This window comes from Squalius cephalus (assembly GCF_949319135.1).
Source record: "Squalius cephalus genome assembly, chromosome: 1".
Taxonomy (NCBI): domain Eukaryota; kingdom Metazoa; phylum Chordata; class Actinopteri; order Cypriniformes; family Leuciscidae; genus Squalius; species Squalius cephalus.
Genome location: NC_137122.1, coordinates 60766512 through 60782502, shown reverse-complemented (window position 1 = coordinate 60782502; position 15991 = coordinate 60766512). Strand labels below are relative to the sequence as shown.

The window sequence follows — 15991 nt, the reverse complement described above, 5'->3', positions numbered from 1 at the left end:
TTAAGATTTTTAATATGTTCTAATATTTCAGATATTGTTATTGATTTATCTAATGGATTTTGATAATTCTTAATAGTTTTTTCCATGTCTTCTAAAGTTTTCTTTATTCTACTCTGAGGTTGGTTGAGGTGTCTCTCTCTCTTTCACAGACACACACTCTCTCACTCACTCACTCTCTCTCACAGACACACACACTCTCTCTCTCTTACACTTCCGGTGCATGCTGAAAGCGTTTGGGGTGGTGGTGAGGGGTTTTACGGAGGGGTGTTTGATAGTTTTTTTTTGGTTTGTTTTTGTTTATTTATTTATTTATTTATTTTTCTCATTTCTTTTTAAATCTAAAAGGGGATTTGAGACATAATATTTTTGTAGAGCTGAATTTTGAAAATCAAACCACGAATTGGTGGTGTTCGCCGAGGTGCCGGTATGACGTCGTTGCTGGCGGGTGGAGAACCACCTGTTTCGCGGCGTCACGGAGTCAGATGTGTACCTGCGCAGGGTGTGTCTGTGGAGGATGTGTTGCTGGCGGTCGGAGAGGAGGTTGGAAATGACAACATTTCTTCGGCCTCCAGGATGAAAAAAGCGGTGGTGGTTTTTTGTTAACCCTCTGAGGTCGGCAAACGCGCGGGCGCATTTTGCTGGATTTTCTCCACATTGTAGCACTATAAACTTAAATTACTCCGTCATTTATGGTCATATAGAAAAAAGAACTATAAAAAAGAATCTGTCCACTTACAATGAAATCAAAACATTGTGCTTTTGTAAAATAAAGAAAATAAACAGGGTGTGCTTTCTGCCTCTCCGTCGTGGTGAACTTTTTTTTCTTGAGCACATCTATAAACTGAAAACAAAACTCAGCGAACACTAGTCACACATTTATGAGCCATATACCTTTATAAACATTTAAGTGTGTACTTTTAAATGATCGGATTCAAACTGAAAACAAATATTCTCTGTTTAAGTAATTTGTATAAAACCAACAAGATGTCCAGCTTCTCAAACGCTTCCTAATTATTTTTTATTTGAACATGCCCACTCACGCAAAAGAGATGCACATGCAAATCTCCACATGGAACGCGATCGCACTCATTACCTCAAAAACAAAACACCAAAACACTTCACAAGTCTCTGCTTTTAGACGCGCCTGAGCTTACATTGGATTTACCTCAGAAGAAGAAGAACGCGATTTGAAGACAAGAAAGATGTAAGGTAAGAAATTCTAACATATTTGTTATTGTTGCATAAATTTCACATTGCAGTTGAACTGTTGCTAGATATATGGTGAATATTATAACATTTAGACCCGTGTTTACTGTTACTGTGTTTGTGGATATCTGCTCAAACGTAGATATGTATATGGTAACCAGAGGTGTGGACTCGAGTCATGTGACTTGGACTCGAGTCAGACTCGAGTCATGAATTTGATGACTTCAGACTCGACTCGACAAAATGTACAAAGACTTGCAACTCGACTTGGACTTTAACATCAATGACTCGTGACTTCACTTGGACTTGCGCCTTTTGACTCGAGAAGACTTGCTACTTCCCATGAAAACTGGGGAAAAAACGTTCACAGGCTGCTCTGTTTATCTGCATCTGTGAACAAATGTGCACCACCTGTATGCATGCAGAGAGCACGCGCGCTGCCTGCACGACATCCAATCACTGTAGTCCCACGTTGTTTTGATTCGACAGCATCTAAGCAGGCACATTGCAAGACAACCAATGAAGCGCAACAAGCAACAACGCATGCTACGAATTTGAACGAATGATATTAAGCACCTTATTGGATGTAGCCACACATCCATTTTTCTCACGCACAGAAAAATCGCGAAGCAAAGAGGACACGGAGATCGACAGACTAGACAGAGCAGGTTAGTTATGATATAAAAAAATCTCAGCTCTCAGATTCTGTCACTTTTATTACGAAATTCAGACAATAAATACCGTTTTGGCGCTTGTAAATGTGACACGACAGATCCCTAGCGGCACGTGAACCGATCATCTCTAGCTGATAGTAAATAACGTTAAACACGAATGAACACTGTTGAAAGATACAGTACAACTTACCGAAATGTATATTCCTCATACATAATATCGACCCATCAATCAAAGGGGTCAATAAAACAGTTGGAGAAAAATTATGTCACATAACATTTACCTCAGGAAAGCCATTTAATGACCATAATATAGGCACGTCAGTTGGCTAGAAAAAAGAGCTATAGAGAGTATTTTGTTAAATATGTGTACTATTGCATGTTTATTATATTTTTACTTATATCATTAAATAAAGTTGTTATTATAATAAAAAAAAAACGCATTATATTTAATTTGTGTTATTTTTAACCTTAAATAATACTGCCAGCTGATAGGCTCTCTGTATGTTTACAGCATTAGGTGAGTTGTTTTTTTCTTGAGAAAAATTAATGCCTATCTTGTGTAGCCTACCTAATATTTATCCAAATGAGTCAATATTAAATCAAATCATAATAATTGAATTGAACTGAAATAATAAGAAAGCGTAGCTTACCAGAAATTGAACCATGTAAACATTGTAACATGTTGTCACTAAACCTAATAAAATTCAGTTTAGTTACTAAAATGTTTTGACAATCACAATACACTTATTGTGATGCAAAAATTACAATTATTAATAATTGCATCACAGTTGCACCCATCCCCCTCCCCCCCCCCCTTCCTGTTCAGCAGAAGAAATAAATTCATGTGAATTTTTTTGTGAAAATTAAATTTTCTGTTTTTTACTGTATTTGATTAATGTCATTGTATAAAAAGAGGTTTAAATAAATACAAATCTTACAGACATACATGATTTGTATACATTTTATTTCTGTGGTAAGAGGACTTGAAATGACTCGAAACTAAAATGGTAGGACTTTGGACTCGACTTGAGACTTGTTGGCTTTGACTTTTGACTCGACTCGGGACTTGCCTCATCTTTGACTCGACTTGACTTGGGACTCGAGGGCAAAGACTTGAGACTTACTTGTGACTTGCATAACAATGACTTTGTCCCACCTCTGATGGTAACCATAATGTTTTATATTTGAGCGCGATCGCGTTTGAATGTATCATATTTTGGATCGTGATCGCATTTGAATGCATCATATTTTGCAGCGCGATCGCGTTTGAAAAGCAAAACGCACCAAACGGCTTCATGTTTTTACTATTATCTCATTTCATATCATCATAACGAATGGAAACATTTGAAGTAACATGATAATCAATATATTTTTCTCTAGCTTAGTTGTTACTGAAATCTTTTGGAAGATTTATACTGCTATGGGTTATTGTCATTATTATTTTATCCAGCACTGTGCATAGCTTATGCCTACAAGGCACAACAAACCTGGTGTTCATTATATTATATATTGTTAGAAACATTTGTGTGTGTGTGTGTGTGTGTGTGTGTGTGTGTGTATTCTGTGAATTTTAAAAAGCAATTTTAACCAGAAAAATCTAAAATGTATTCCCAAAATCGTGCAGGCCTTTCTCTTGATATCAGTATGTTCACTTTTTTTTTTTTCAGGGCCCAGATGCCACTGAGTCCTGCTGTCTTCAACATTCACATGAGTCTCTATACATGAACATGGTAAAGTGAAAATCAAACACCTTGGAAATGAAAGGTATGTACAATGTTTTTAGGAATTGCACAAAGGTCTTGTCTTTGGATCATTGTTTTCAATAAGTGCTTTATTGGCATTTGTTGTGTATCTTTGGATTATGTTGTGTTGTAAATAAATCCAAACAATTTAAAAGCCATTCTTTTTTAAATCTCCTCATTTACAGTATTGTGCAAGGTTGCTCAGAATGACAGGGCCTGATAGCTCCTAATAGGGCCGTTAGGGGAGGGTCTTTGTCTTTCTCAGGTGTGAAAAGCTTACATATTAATGACCTTCCGCATAAAGCTTTCTCACACAAAACACGTCGTAAAATTTTGAAATCAATATATTGTCTTATCTGAATGAGCAGTCAGGGTGATTTTCACATAGTTTTAGAGCAAATATTCTAGGCTATGTGATACAATTTTCAAAAGTCTTGTGAAGAAATAATCAGTATGGGTTTCATGGCCTTATTTCAGTCAGAATTTTTTATTTTATTTTCACAAACCACGCATAAATGTCATTATCTCAAAACTACAAACTTTTACATACATGCTGCTTACATATATTATTGTAGCAGAGTTTGTGCTGAATGCAGTGTAATTAGACTTTAGCCATGAAAATGTCACAAGTAACAGAAATAAGCACAAATGTCAGAGCATGTCAGAACACCTGCAGGGCCCAGAAAACAGCTCAGACCCCAGAGGGTTAAAGAAAGGCAGCTGTTCTGTTTGAGGTCTCTGTGAAAGTTTCAAATCAGTATTTTAGTGCCGCTTTCAGAGCGCTCACGTCCGTAACAGAGAACTGACACGTTGTTTTTTCCCTCATAAATGCGAACACGAAAAATAAAATGAATATTATGTTTTTTTGTTGGGTCAGACAATGATTACCAAATTTCTCACTCATATTGCTCCTCATATCCACTGAAAAAGAACTTGTCATAAATAAGGTTATGACTCATTTCAACCAGAAAGTGACATTAAAGGTTATTTTTGTTTCCTAAATTGGTCTGATTGAATTTGTGCTCATTCTAGGATAGTGTGATCAAGAGCCTAAAGACTTGTATGTTTCCGTGGCACAAAAGAAGGAATACATAGCAAAAAGAAAAAACATCGGCATCGGCATTGGCCATCGGCCAAGTTGTTATGTTAAACATCGGTATCGGTCCAGAATTTCCCAATCGGTGCATCCCTAGTTTTTAAATAGCATATCACACGTCGAGAACGATGAGATCACATTTGATGCAAAAACCGTGCGTTTCTGAAAAAAAAAAAAAACGTCTGAAAAATGCTTTCTAAAACAACAATTGTGGCTGTTCATGCGTTTATGTCTAGGATTGTTGTTAATCTTTAACATTATAGTAATGAACAATATGACATCTTTTGAAATGCAGTGCAGTTATAATAAAATTTTCTCTGTACTTTTATGGGGGATTTAATTTTTCTATTTTATTTATTTGTAAATTGACTGTGAAATAAAGTTTTAAACATATATATAAAATAACTTCTCTCACACACGCGCCGTGTCATAAATGGGTTCACAGACATGTTCGAGAAGGTTATCTGTTTGGGTAATCGGTGTAAGATGGAGGTTTCTTAAAGAGTATGTTGGGAAAGGAAGGAGGAAATTCCAGTACTTATGTCTTTGTGAGGTTTCTACAGCTTCTATAGCAGGGGTCGGCAAGTAACTTTGGCCGCAGGCCAATATTTTTTTAGCCAGTAGATGGCGGGCCAGCTACCCAGAGTAGGCCTATGGATACAAATTAAAAACTCTTATATAGGCCTATAACCGCAGAATATGATGGGTCTTTCACCGTCCGTGGATCATTCATTCAATCGGTTTTTTTTTTCAAATTAAAACCAAAAATAAAAAGATGAAAAACGACTTGTTTTTCCATTATTTATTTCCTGAACTAAAATGAAAAAACGAATAACGACGCGTTTTCTGATTTACTGATTGTGCTCAGATCAAAAATAGAAAAAATGTATTACTGGATTAGACAAATTTTTATTTTTATTTTTTATTTTGAATTTAACACCTTAGGCATATATCAAGGAAATCATTTTAACCTGTTAAGCTGCAACCCCACTTTTGAAAAATCCCCAGAAATGACATACCCAAACTGAAACAGATACAGTTCATGAACCCTTTGTACTAAAAGCACAAGTATGATCTCATTTGAAAGCTGACACCTGGCAGTTTATTGTAATGTAGAATTAATTATTGTCATAATGACAAAAATTGTTATAAATAGCTTCAAAGTTTTGTAAAGTTATTAGAAATTATTTTTTATGAAACATCCTCATGAAAATAAAATTGAAGTTGGCACTGGAGCAATCTAGAAATGCACTACAGCTAAAGCCACATGTCTAAACATTTTATGTTTAAAATCTTAAGATAATAAGTCCAAAACTCTGTATTTAGTGAAATGTTTTTCAAGACCATGTCATGTGACTTTATTTTGATTTGATGCTAAAATGCTACTGATGTTTATTGTCATCTTCTAACCATCTATCCAGTATATTGTCTTTATTGTTTTGTGGTGCAAACGAGCCCCATTCAGTCTCAGTCTCCCCCTGCACACATTCACACTTCTCCAGCCTGGCTATGGCTCTAAATATGCATTTCTTTTGTCTGCATTATAGTTACTAACGACTGGCTATTCACAGGCTATTCATATGGTTTCAGTCACTAATTTCTTTTCTCAAAGTTCACCCTTACATTCTAAACTGTTTTAAATGCATTTCTTGAATAAAGAAACATTTCAGTAAGCCTTCAAAAAATAATAAAAATACAACTTCTAGGTGGCAGGTGCACCTATGGCTAGCTAGCATGTTAGCTTAGCACACCATCAATACACGACAATTTACGAGATTAAAACCATGTTTGTGCTTATAAACTTACTTTATAAAGCAAATCGAGTATTTTAAATAATTTTCTGTGATCTAATTTGGCTTCAGATAAAAAATCAGACAGAAAATATACTATTGGATACTAGTGTTCTGCACAACGATTCTATATAGATTAGCATTACATTCAGACATCCCAAGTCTCCCGGAAGTTCCGGGAGTCTCCCGCATATTGATAGCGGCTCCCTGATGCCCGCAAATCAGTTAAAATCTCCCGGAAGCAAGAGCGCGCAAGCGTAGCGCGCGCACGGCAGAGAAAGGGAGCGAGAGACCTTGCGTGTGTGCGCTAGTGTGCGTGTGTGCCTCGGGATTTTATCTCTACTCTCGAACCGAATTAATCAGAAACACCCCCCCCCCCCCCCCCCCCCCCCGGTGGATATTTCTTGACTCCCGGAAATGACTTTGTGCAGGTTGGGATATCTGTACATTATAAATATAATCTATTATTATGGAAATACCTGGCATGGATTGAAAAACACAGGTAACTCAAATATCATAGCAAACATGTTTATTGTCTTCAATACGACTGTTTCTCCATGTTACAGCCATAGTTACAGCGCGATCTCTTGTTAGCTGTGTGTGTTCGAGGCTTCCTGGATTGTCACATGATTATGGCACTTCTTCATGTTCTAATACTGTGCATGCTGTCATGACGACGGCACGGGAGTTTTTTATGAATGAAAGCGGCTGACGCGCATAATTCATATCAAAGGTATCGACTCATTTTTTCATTTCATAACTCCTGACACAAATTAAGAAATAACTGTCGCCATAAGTTTCTCAGAATACAATAGTGGTCAAATTCTGAAACTTGAGTCTTATATCTTTGTAATGATGTATAGTTTGTCAAGGTATAACATTAAATCTGATAGTAACTTTGAACTATATATAAATAAAACCGCTTCAGTGCGCCCGCGCTCTGGCAACGGTTAACAGGTTAAACAGATCAAGAACTATTGTGGTAACAGAACAGATTACAGCCATTTTAATAAAGGTGTGAATCATGCCTCATTCGCTTACAGTCCGACTTTTGAACTTTATTCCTTTTTTTATTATTATTTATTCGGGACACACACATACACACCTAAGGTATAAGGAGGTCTGTCAATATAAATATTAGGCTATTTTAACATTGTAGGCCTACTGTCAGCAGAGAAAAAAATGCCACAGAAAAAAATTATGAAATATAAATAACAAATTAAATAGGACAAAGCCTATCACTCAAATTTCTAAGCAACATAAACGAAAATCATATTGCCCTACTGACAAATGAAGTAGGCTATTTTCTGCCGAACTATTTCAAACATCCTTGCAAAAAAAGAATGTTGTTGACTGACAATGGTTTCAGTACCAAACAGCTCCTCAGAGTGTATACAGGTGGTCAGAATTAAGTGTGGATATGCTGTCAAAAGGTGTCGGGATGGGCTATTGTCAGTCAGACCGCCCGCTCCGTCCAAAGTACACCAGAGTTCTGACCGCTACCGTCTTTTGACGCACGAATGGACACAAAGTGGTCAAATGTATAACTAGACGCGGCAGGCGCGAATTTGACGCGCTATTCGCGTCCATTGTGAACGCACAGTTATAATTTAAAATGTAATCCCGCGCCGCATGATTCCCTATGTGCGTTTCACACAGTGTGCGGCGGTGAAATCGCCGCGCGACTACGGCTTTTCTCAAGTATTTTGTGCAGCATTTAGGACTTCCAAAATAATACGGCGGGCCAGAAAATATTGCTGGCGGGCCAGTTTTGGCCCGCGGGCCGCCAGTTGCCATTCCCTGTTCTATAGTATCAGAGTCTATACATTATTTTCTCAACACATTCTCACTAACAACTCGTCTGGATGCTTTGTCAGGACTGCTTGGTGTCATTTTTTAACACACTGGGACCCCTTCAGTGTTCAAAAACTATTAAAACTCTTAGTCTCTCTCACATACACACCAGCCAGGATGATTCCTACTGATCCACTTACTTGAGTTTGTCCAGTGTGCAGTCTGGATGGTTCATTGCATCAGAGAGCAGCTTCACTCCTGATTCTCCTGGGTGATTGTAGCTCAGATCCAGCTCTCTCAGGTGTGAAGGGTTTGAACTCAGAGCTGAAGCCAGAGCAGCACAACCTTCTTCTGTCACCAAACAGTGAGATAATCTACAACAACAGTAAGTGTTCATGTTAGTGTGCTTTATTTTTAGAGAATATACACTACAATAAACAACACGGCTCTTCAACCCATCGATTATCTTTACAGGGACCTCTGATTGATTGCAATTAGTGATGTTGAGATTACCCAATTTCCAAATTGACCGTGATTACAATGGTCACGTTATTAAGTAAGAATTTAATTCTTACTCAGTAAGAATTTGGAAGCTATGTTTAAACATTTTTTTTAAATAAATTTGTCTTTCAGACTTGTGTGTGGCGTGCCATCTGTCTGGATACTCTGTGAGACTATAGTAGCTGAGTTCACTAGGTGATTGTCTAGGTAAGGCAGGGTGTGTGCAAATCAACTTTCAGCACATGTGAAACTCTCAAATTGAAAACACGGTGGAACAATGCAATCTCTTGTACTTGCCGAAGAAGCAAATTTAATAAGCTATTGGGGCATTTTGGCTATCTAAACATGATTCAGGAGTAGTTGAAGACAGGTATGCAATATGCAAAACATTCAGATGAAAAGTGTCAGCAAAAGCAGCGAACACATCTAATATGTACAGCACCTGAGGGATCATCACCATCCACACCCAGATGCAGGTAATAATTTTACAAACATAATAAATAACCTGTTACTTACTCCTATACAATAATCACAATAAGCTAAGCGCTTTGTTATTTTGATAAGAACAAGGTCTCAACTTCAAATTAAAACAATAAATACCATTTTGACACTCTTTAACCTGTTAAGCTGCAATGCCACTTTTGAAAAATCCCCAGAAATGACATACCCAAACTTAAACAGATACAGTTCATGAACCCTTTGTACTAAAAGCACAAGTATGATCTCATTTGAAAGCTGACACCTGGCAGTTTATTGTAAATGTAGAATTAATTATTGTCATAATGAAAAAAATTGTTATAAATAGCTTCAAAGTTTTGTAAAGTTATTAGAAATTATTTTTTATGAAACATCCTCATGAAAATAAAATTGAAGTTGGCACTGGAGCAATCTAGAAATGCACTACAGCTAAGGCCACATGTCTAAACATTTTATATTTAAAATCTGAAGATAATAAGTCCAAAACTCTGTATTTAGTTAAATGTTTTTCAAGACCATGTCAATGACTTTATTTTGATTTGCTACTTTAAAATGCTACTGATGTTTATTGCCATCTTCTAAACATCAATTCAGTATATTGTCTCTATTGTTTTGTGGTGCAAACGAGCCCCATTCAGTCTCAGTCTCCCCCTGCACACATTCACACCTCTCCAGCCTGGTTATGGCTCGAAATATGCATTTCTTTTGTCTGCATTATAGTTACTAACGACTGGCTATTCACAAGCTATTCATAGGGTTTCAATCCCTAATTTCTTTTATCAAAGTTCTCACTTAACATTTAAAAACTGGATCAAATGCCCTGCTTGAATTTCAGTAAGCATATTTAGAAAAAAAAACATAAAAGGATAACTGCTAGCAGCTATATGTGGCAGGTGCACCTAGGGCTAGCTAGCATGTTAGCTTAGCACACCATCAATACACGACAATTTATGAGATTAAAACCATGTTTGTGCTCCAAACTTACTTCATAACGCAAGTAGAGTATTTTAAATAATCTTCTGTGATTTAATTTCGCTTCAGATAAAAAAATCAGACAGAAAATATATATATATATTTTATTCTGCACAATGATAAAGTCTATATCGATTAGCATTACATTATAAATATAATCTATTATTATGGAAATACCTGACATTACTCGAAGAACACAGGTAAACCAAATATCATTTCAATCATGTTTATTGTCTTAAAAACATGTTACAGCGATCTCTGATAGCTTTGAATGTGTTCGAGACTTCCTGGAATGTCACATGATCATGCCTCTTCTTCATGTTATATATATGGACTATTATTGTGCATGTAGCGCCCTCAGGCTGTTGGTATGGATTAAAAACACAATACATCACAGTATCCAGCACTCATAATGATTACATCGACGCATTTGGGCATAAATTCAATAAATATTATTCCTGTCTATAGAAATCTGATGAAAACCTATGAAAATATATCAATATTTCTCCAAATCTGCACATTTTTGAGCTAAAGCCCTGAGGGACGTTGTTTTGTGTATCGCTGTCATGACGACAGCACGGGAGTTTTTTATGAATGAAAGCGGTTGACGCGCATAATTCATATTAAAGGTATCGACTCATTTTTTCATTTCATAACTCCTGACACAAATTAAGACATAACTGTCACTATAAGTTTTTCAGAATACAATAGTGGTCAAATACTGAAACTTGAGTCTTATATCTTTTTAATGATGTATAGTTTGTCAATGTATAACATTAAATCTGATAGTAATTTTTAACTAAATAAAAAAAAAAACGCTTCAGTGCGCCGACGCACTGGTGAAGCTTAACAGGTTAATGCATGTGACAGATCGCTATATCCGCATATCTGTTTAAGTGGAAACATGGAGCGCACCTGATCTGATGATCTCTGCATCTGTGCATCTATGCACCTGAACTGATCATCTCTGCATCTGTGCATCTCTGCACCTGAACTGATCATCTCTGCATCTGTGCATCTCTGCACCTGAACTGATCATCTCTGCATCTGTGCATCTCTGCACCTGAACTGATCATCTCTGCATCTGTGCATCTCTGCACCTGTGCATCTCTGCACCTGAACTGATCATCTCTGTATCTGTGCATCTCTGCACCTGAACTGATCATCTCTGTATCTGTGCATCTCTGCACCTGAACTGATCATCTCTGTATCTGTGCATCTCTGCACCTGAACTGATCATCTCTGCATCTCTGCACCTGAACTGATCATCTCTGCATCTGTGCATCTGTGCATCTCTGCACCTGAACTGATCATCTCTGTATCTGTGGATCTCTGCACCTGAACTGATCATCTCTGCATCTGTGCATCTCTGCACCTGAACTGATCATCTCTGCATCTGTGCATCTCTGCATCTGTGCATCTCTGCACCTGAACTGATCATCTCTGCATCTGTGCATCTCTGCACCTGAACTGATCATCTCTGTATCTGTGCATCTCTGCACCTGAACTGATCATCTCTGCATCTCTGCACCTGAACTGATCATCTCTGCATCTGTGCATCTCTGCACCTGTACTGATCATCTCTGTATCTGTGGATCTCTGCACCTGAACTGATCATCTCTGTATCTGTGCATCTCTGCACCTAAACTGATCGCTGAACTTCTAGATAGTTACAAACACTACCTTCGAAAATCCTCCCGTCTGCCACAGGACTCCCTCATCTGAGTATTAACAGTATTAACTGAGTACTGAATACAAATCCCAGAACTCGCAACACCTGTTCCCCATTTCATGGACTATTTAAGCTCTGAGCACGCTAGGCTAAGTGCAAAGTCTTGTTTTGCCATGGCTAACATTTCTGAGCATTTTTTGTTATTCGATATTCTATACCATTTTCGATACACAGAGAAAAAAACTGCCACAATATTAAGGTTTTTTTTTTTTTTTTTTTTTTTTAAGCTAAATATAACAAGTCTAGAACATGACAATGAGGTATATTTTACATGAACAAAAATGTCCTGAGGTAGTGCACTTGTTCAAGAGCATAAATGCTGGTTAATATATTAACGTTATTTGATGAACAGATTTAAACACAAACGTGCGTGCATCACACGCGAAACAATGCTCACTGGATCGACATGAAGTCAAGTCAAGTCACCTTTATTTATATAGTGCTTTTAACAATACAGATTGTGTCAAAGCACTTAACAGTATCAAATTGGAGGATAGAGTGTCAGTAATGTATAATAATAAGATTAAACATTCAATTTTCAGTTAAAGGCATTTCATTATTGAATTCAGAGATGTCATTGTCTAACTCAGTTTAGTTTAATTAGTATCTGTTTAATCAAATTGATGATAATCGCTAATGAAGGCAAAATAATTTTTTGAATAAACGTCAAGCTTGACCTTTTCAACGTAATTGTGTATTACGTGACGTCAACAACGCGCATCACAGAACAGAGCAAGGCGAGCGTTTGTGCTTATAAAACAAACTTTTTTATTTATTTTGGAAATGACCGATCGTTTCGCTAGATAAGACCCTTATTCATCGTCTGGTATCGTTTAAAGCCCTTTGAAGCTGCACTGAAACTGTCATTTGGACCTTGAACCGTTTGGGTCCCAATAGAGTCCATTATATGGGGGATAAGCAAAAATCCTGGAATGTTTTCATCAAAAACATTAATTTCTTTTCGACTGAAGAAAGAAAGACATGGACATCTTGGATGACATGGGGGTGAGTAAATTATCAGCAAAAGTTTTTTTTAAAGTGAACTTCTCCTTTAATTTTACCATCACAGAGAACGAGCAGTGCGCTGCGTTTTTTATGTTGCTAGGCAACCACTGAAACAGCTGTCCTGTCAGTCAAGTAAAAGCCAAATCAGCCTTTTATTAACTTTATTTACTTTCTGTTAACAATGTGATAGTTACGGCTTGTGAAGTCGTTAAGCTCCTGGTAACCCGCAAGAGCACCACAAGTTTATCCTCCAACATTGCACTCTCCGAGTAGCATCTGCCTGCAAAACTGCATTTTCAGGACCCCACTTCTAGGACCGCATTTCTAGGACCCTAGGTTTTTAGTGACAACGCCACCCACCCAATTAGAGGACCAGGGAAGATGGACGAATCAATTTTTATTTGTTTACATTTAAAAACAATTGTGATGCATTTCATTGGAAAGTTAACGTAGCCAACATGATGGTGATTTGCTAAATAGTCTTTAATGCATAGCCATCATATATTAGCCTCTAATGCTGTAAAATGAATTGTTAGCACAATATAGAAGTGACGCGGCACGCTCATTTTTCCAGGCGCGCCTCTGTTCATGGTTGCATAGCAACGACACACTCCACAGGAGAGCAAGCGTTTGTGCAAAGGAGAAAGCAGTACGAACTGCGAAATTGATATCGAGAACTGTGGATTTTCACTGGTATTGGTACCGAATACTGAAATTGTACAGTAAAAAAAAAACATTCGATTGATATCCTTATTTATGTATCGTATATGTGTGTGCACTCTGTGGTAACTAAGATATTTTAAATATGAAATTTAAAATTAGAGAGTAGAACATGTTCAACTAAATGTTCCTTATTTAATTCACTTCTCTTTCTCTCTCTTAGGAGTCAGTGATGATGTTGTCCATGAAGTTTTGTCTATGTGGTTCACGTCATGAACACATTTTTTTTATGTTCAAGTTCAGTTGTTATTTTGTAAAATATACACAATCTTAAATCTACGCCCAGAGTCGTCCTTGTCTTCCCTCTGTACTTGAAAATGTGGTAAATCTAGTGACTGAAAAGACTATACCATGATTCCTTTTTTATTTCACTTGAGTTATTATATCATGCTACTTAGACCCAATAATTTCTCAACATTCCTAGGAACCAGGTTTAATTGCAATAAAGAAAGTAGTATTTGGGTGTAATAAAACTCTAATGTAGTTAAAACTGGGTGGAAATACTGCCTTGGTGGCACTTTTTTCGGTCCTCCAAAACTAGGGTCCTGGAAATGCGTTCCTGGGACTGCGGTTCTCCGACTCAGTAGGTGACACTGTCACAAAAAACTAGGGTCCTAGAACTGGTGTTGCGTCTGGACCAATCGGACACACACAATTCATTTATTTAATGAAAAATCCAGCAAACTCACTGTGAAACTTTCACCAAAACTTAACATCCCCAAATGAAGCTAACACACTGGCAGGACGGTGTCTTGTTACAGGGAACACAAAGGGTTTTACGACCCCAAAAGAATGTGACCGCAAATGCAAGAGAGAGACCATGGAAAGACAGAAACAATCTGCAAAACAGACTCTCCTGCATTCATTTATTGATGAATTGACTAACATGAAATTAACATGCATTCCAGAACAGTTTGAGAATGATTTACTGTTGTGTGTTTTGTTTTTAATAATTCTGTTGATACTATGATCTCTTTGACACTATGTAGTTATTACAGGACCAACGGTCCATGTAACCCACTTATACCATGTTTGGCCTCGATAAATTGATACTCTGAAGATCGAAATGATTGTGTACATGATATGCCAATAGCTGTGCAACATATTAGTATTACAAGAATCTTTCGTAGTTGTGTCATCAAACACCAATTCAGCATGCCAGCCCGAGTGAGCACGCTTAAGACAAAGGCTTGTAAATCCTGGTGACAGAAGGAAACTCCCGCCAGAAATTCTACCCTTCTCATTAGGTGAACCAGCCCGCATAGGGCCGTCCTTTGTCAAGCTTTAAAAACTCACTGATCACAAGATCCGGCCTCTTAGCTCTTGCCCTCGGACCTAAACTGCAGCTCCAAGTGAATCCTGTGGAGGTGGGGGGGGGGACCCCTTCCCCCCCCCACTGGGCCCTGCAGGCCTCTGCAGGCCGAGTCAGACTGCCTTTCTTAAATCCAACCAAGAAGGAAACGGACAACTCTTGCCTTAAGGATGCCGTGTGTTCCAGCATGGCCTCAACAGGCCCAGGGCAGGAGGCTTCGAAGCATCCAGGACATGTGCTCACTCCAGCATCAAGGACAACTTCAGAAGTTCAGTGACGTCATTCAACACGGAAGGAGTCCCTTGCAAATCTCACCATGTGCTCTTTGTGTCCTGCCGGCCCAGAGCATGTAGGCCACAATCTGCACTCCAGCCATGAGAACAGCGACAATACAAGTTCATCCTATCTTCCTCATCCAACGGAGAAGAAACGATTGCAACTTGCACCATGACTTTTGACCTTCACGGACCCCCCCACGGACTCATTTTTCAACCACTTCAAGAATTGACCATGCAAGTATAAATTTCATGAGGTGCTATAAAATAAGCTGATGGTTCTTTTCATACTAAAATAGATCTTGCTCCAGAGTTCTATTTCCTGTTTCCGGTTCCATAACACTCACACCTTTACCTATGCATATATATATGGATGAATGTATGTATGTTTGTTGTTTGTTTAGTTTGGTTATGTTTGTGATTTAGTTAATAAAACTTGTGCACAATTATGAATTTGATTTCTGATCCTCTGTTTGCATACAAAGTCCCTTTACGATCATGATCTTGTTACATGCTCTTGCTGTATGATAAGGAATAATTATCTTTCAGGGACCCTGAAAGATACACTTTTCTTAGAATAAATTAATAATTGAAGAGTTCTTTGGAACTGATTGATTGTAATATTAATTTGGCTTACCTAAAAGTTAATCTAATTAACTGACCCAAATATTAATAATTAATCATAATTGGTAATT

General features: G+C 37.6%; 1 protein-coding gene across 1 annotated transcript in view; it reads right to left on the bottom strand.

The window, feature by feature from the left end:
* LOC307170997 (NACHT, LRR and PYD domains-containing protein 3-like) overlaps positions 1-15991 on the bottom strand; it is a 77476-nt gene that overhangs the window by 5306 nt on the left and 56179 nt on the right. Inside the window, exon 7 of the mRNA XM_079892333.1 lies at positions 8503-8676. Coding sequence (XP_079748459.1) covers positions 8503-8676 — 174 coding nt within the window. The remainder of the gene's footprint in view (positions 1-8502; positions 8677-15991) is intronic.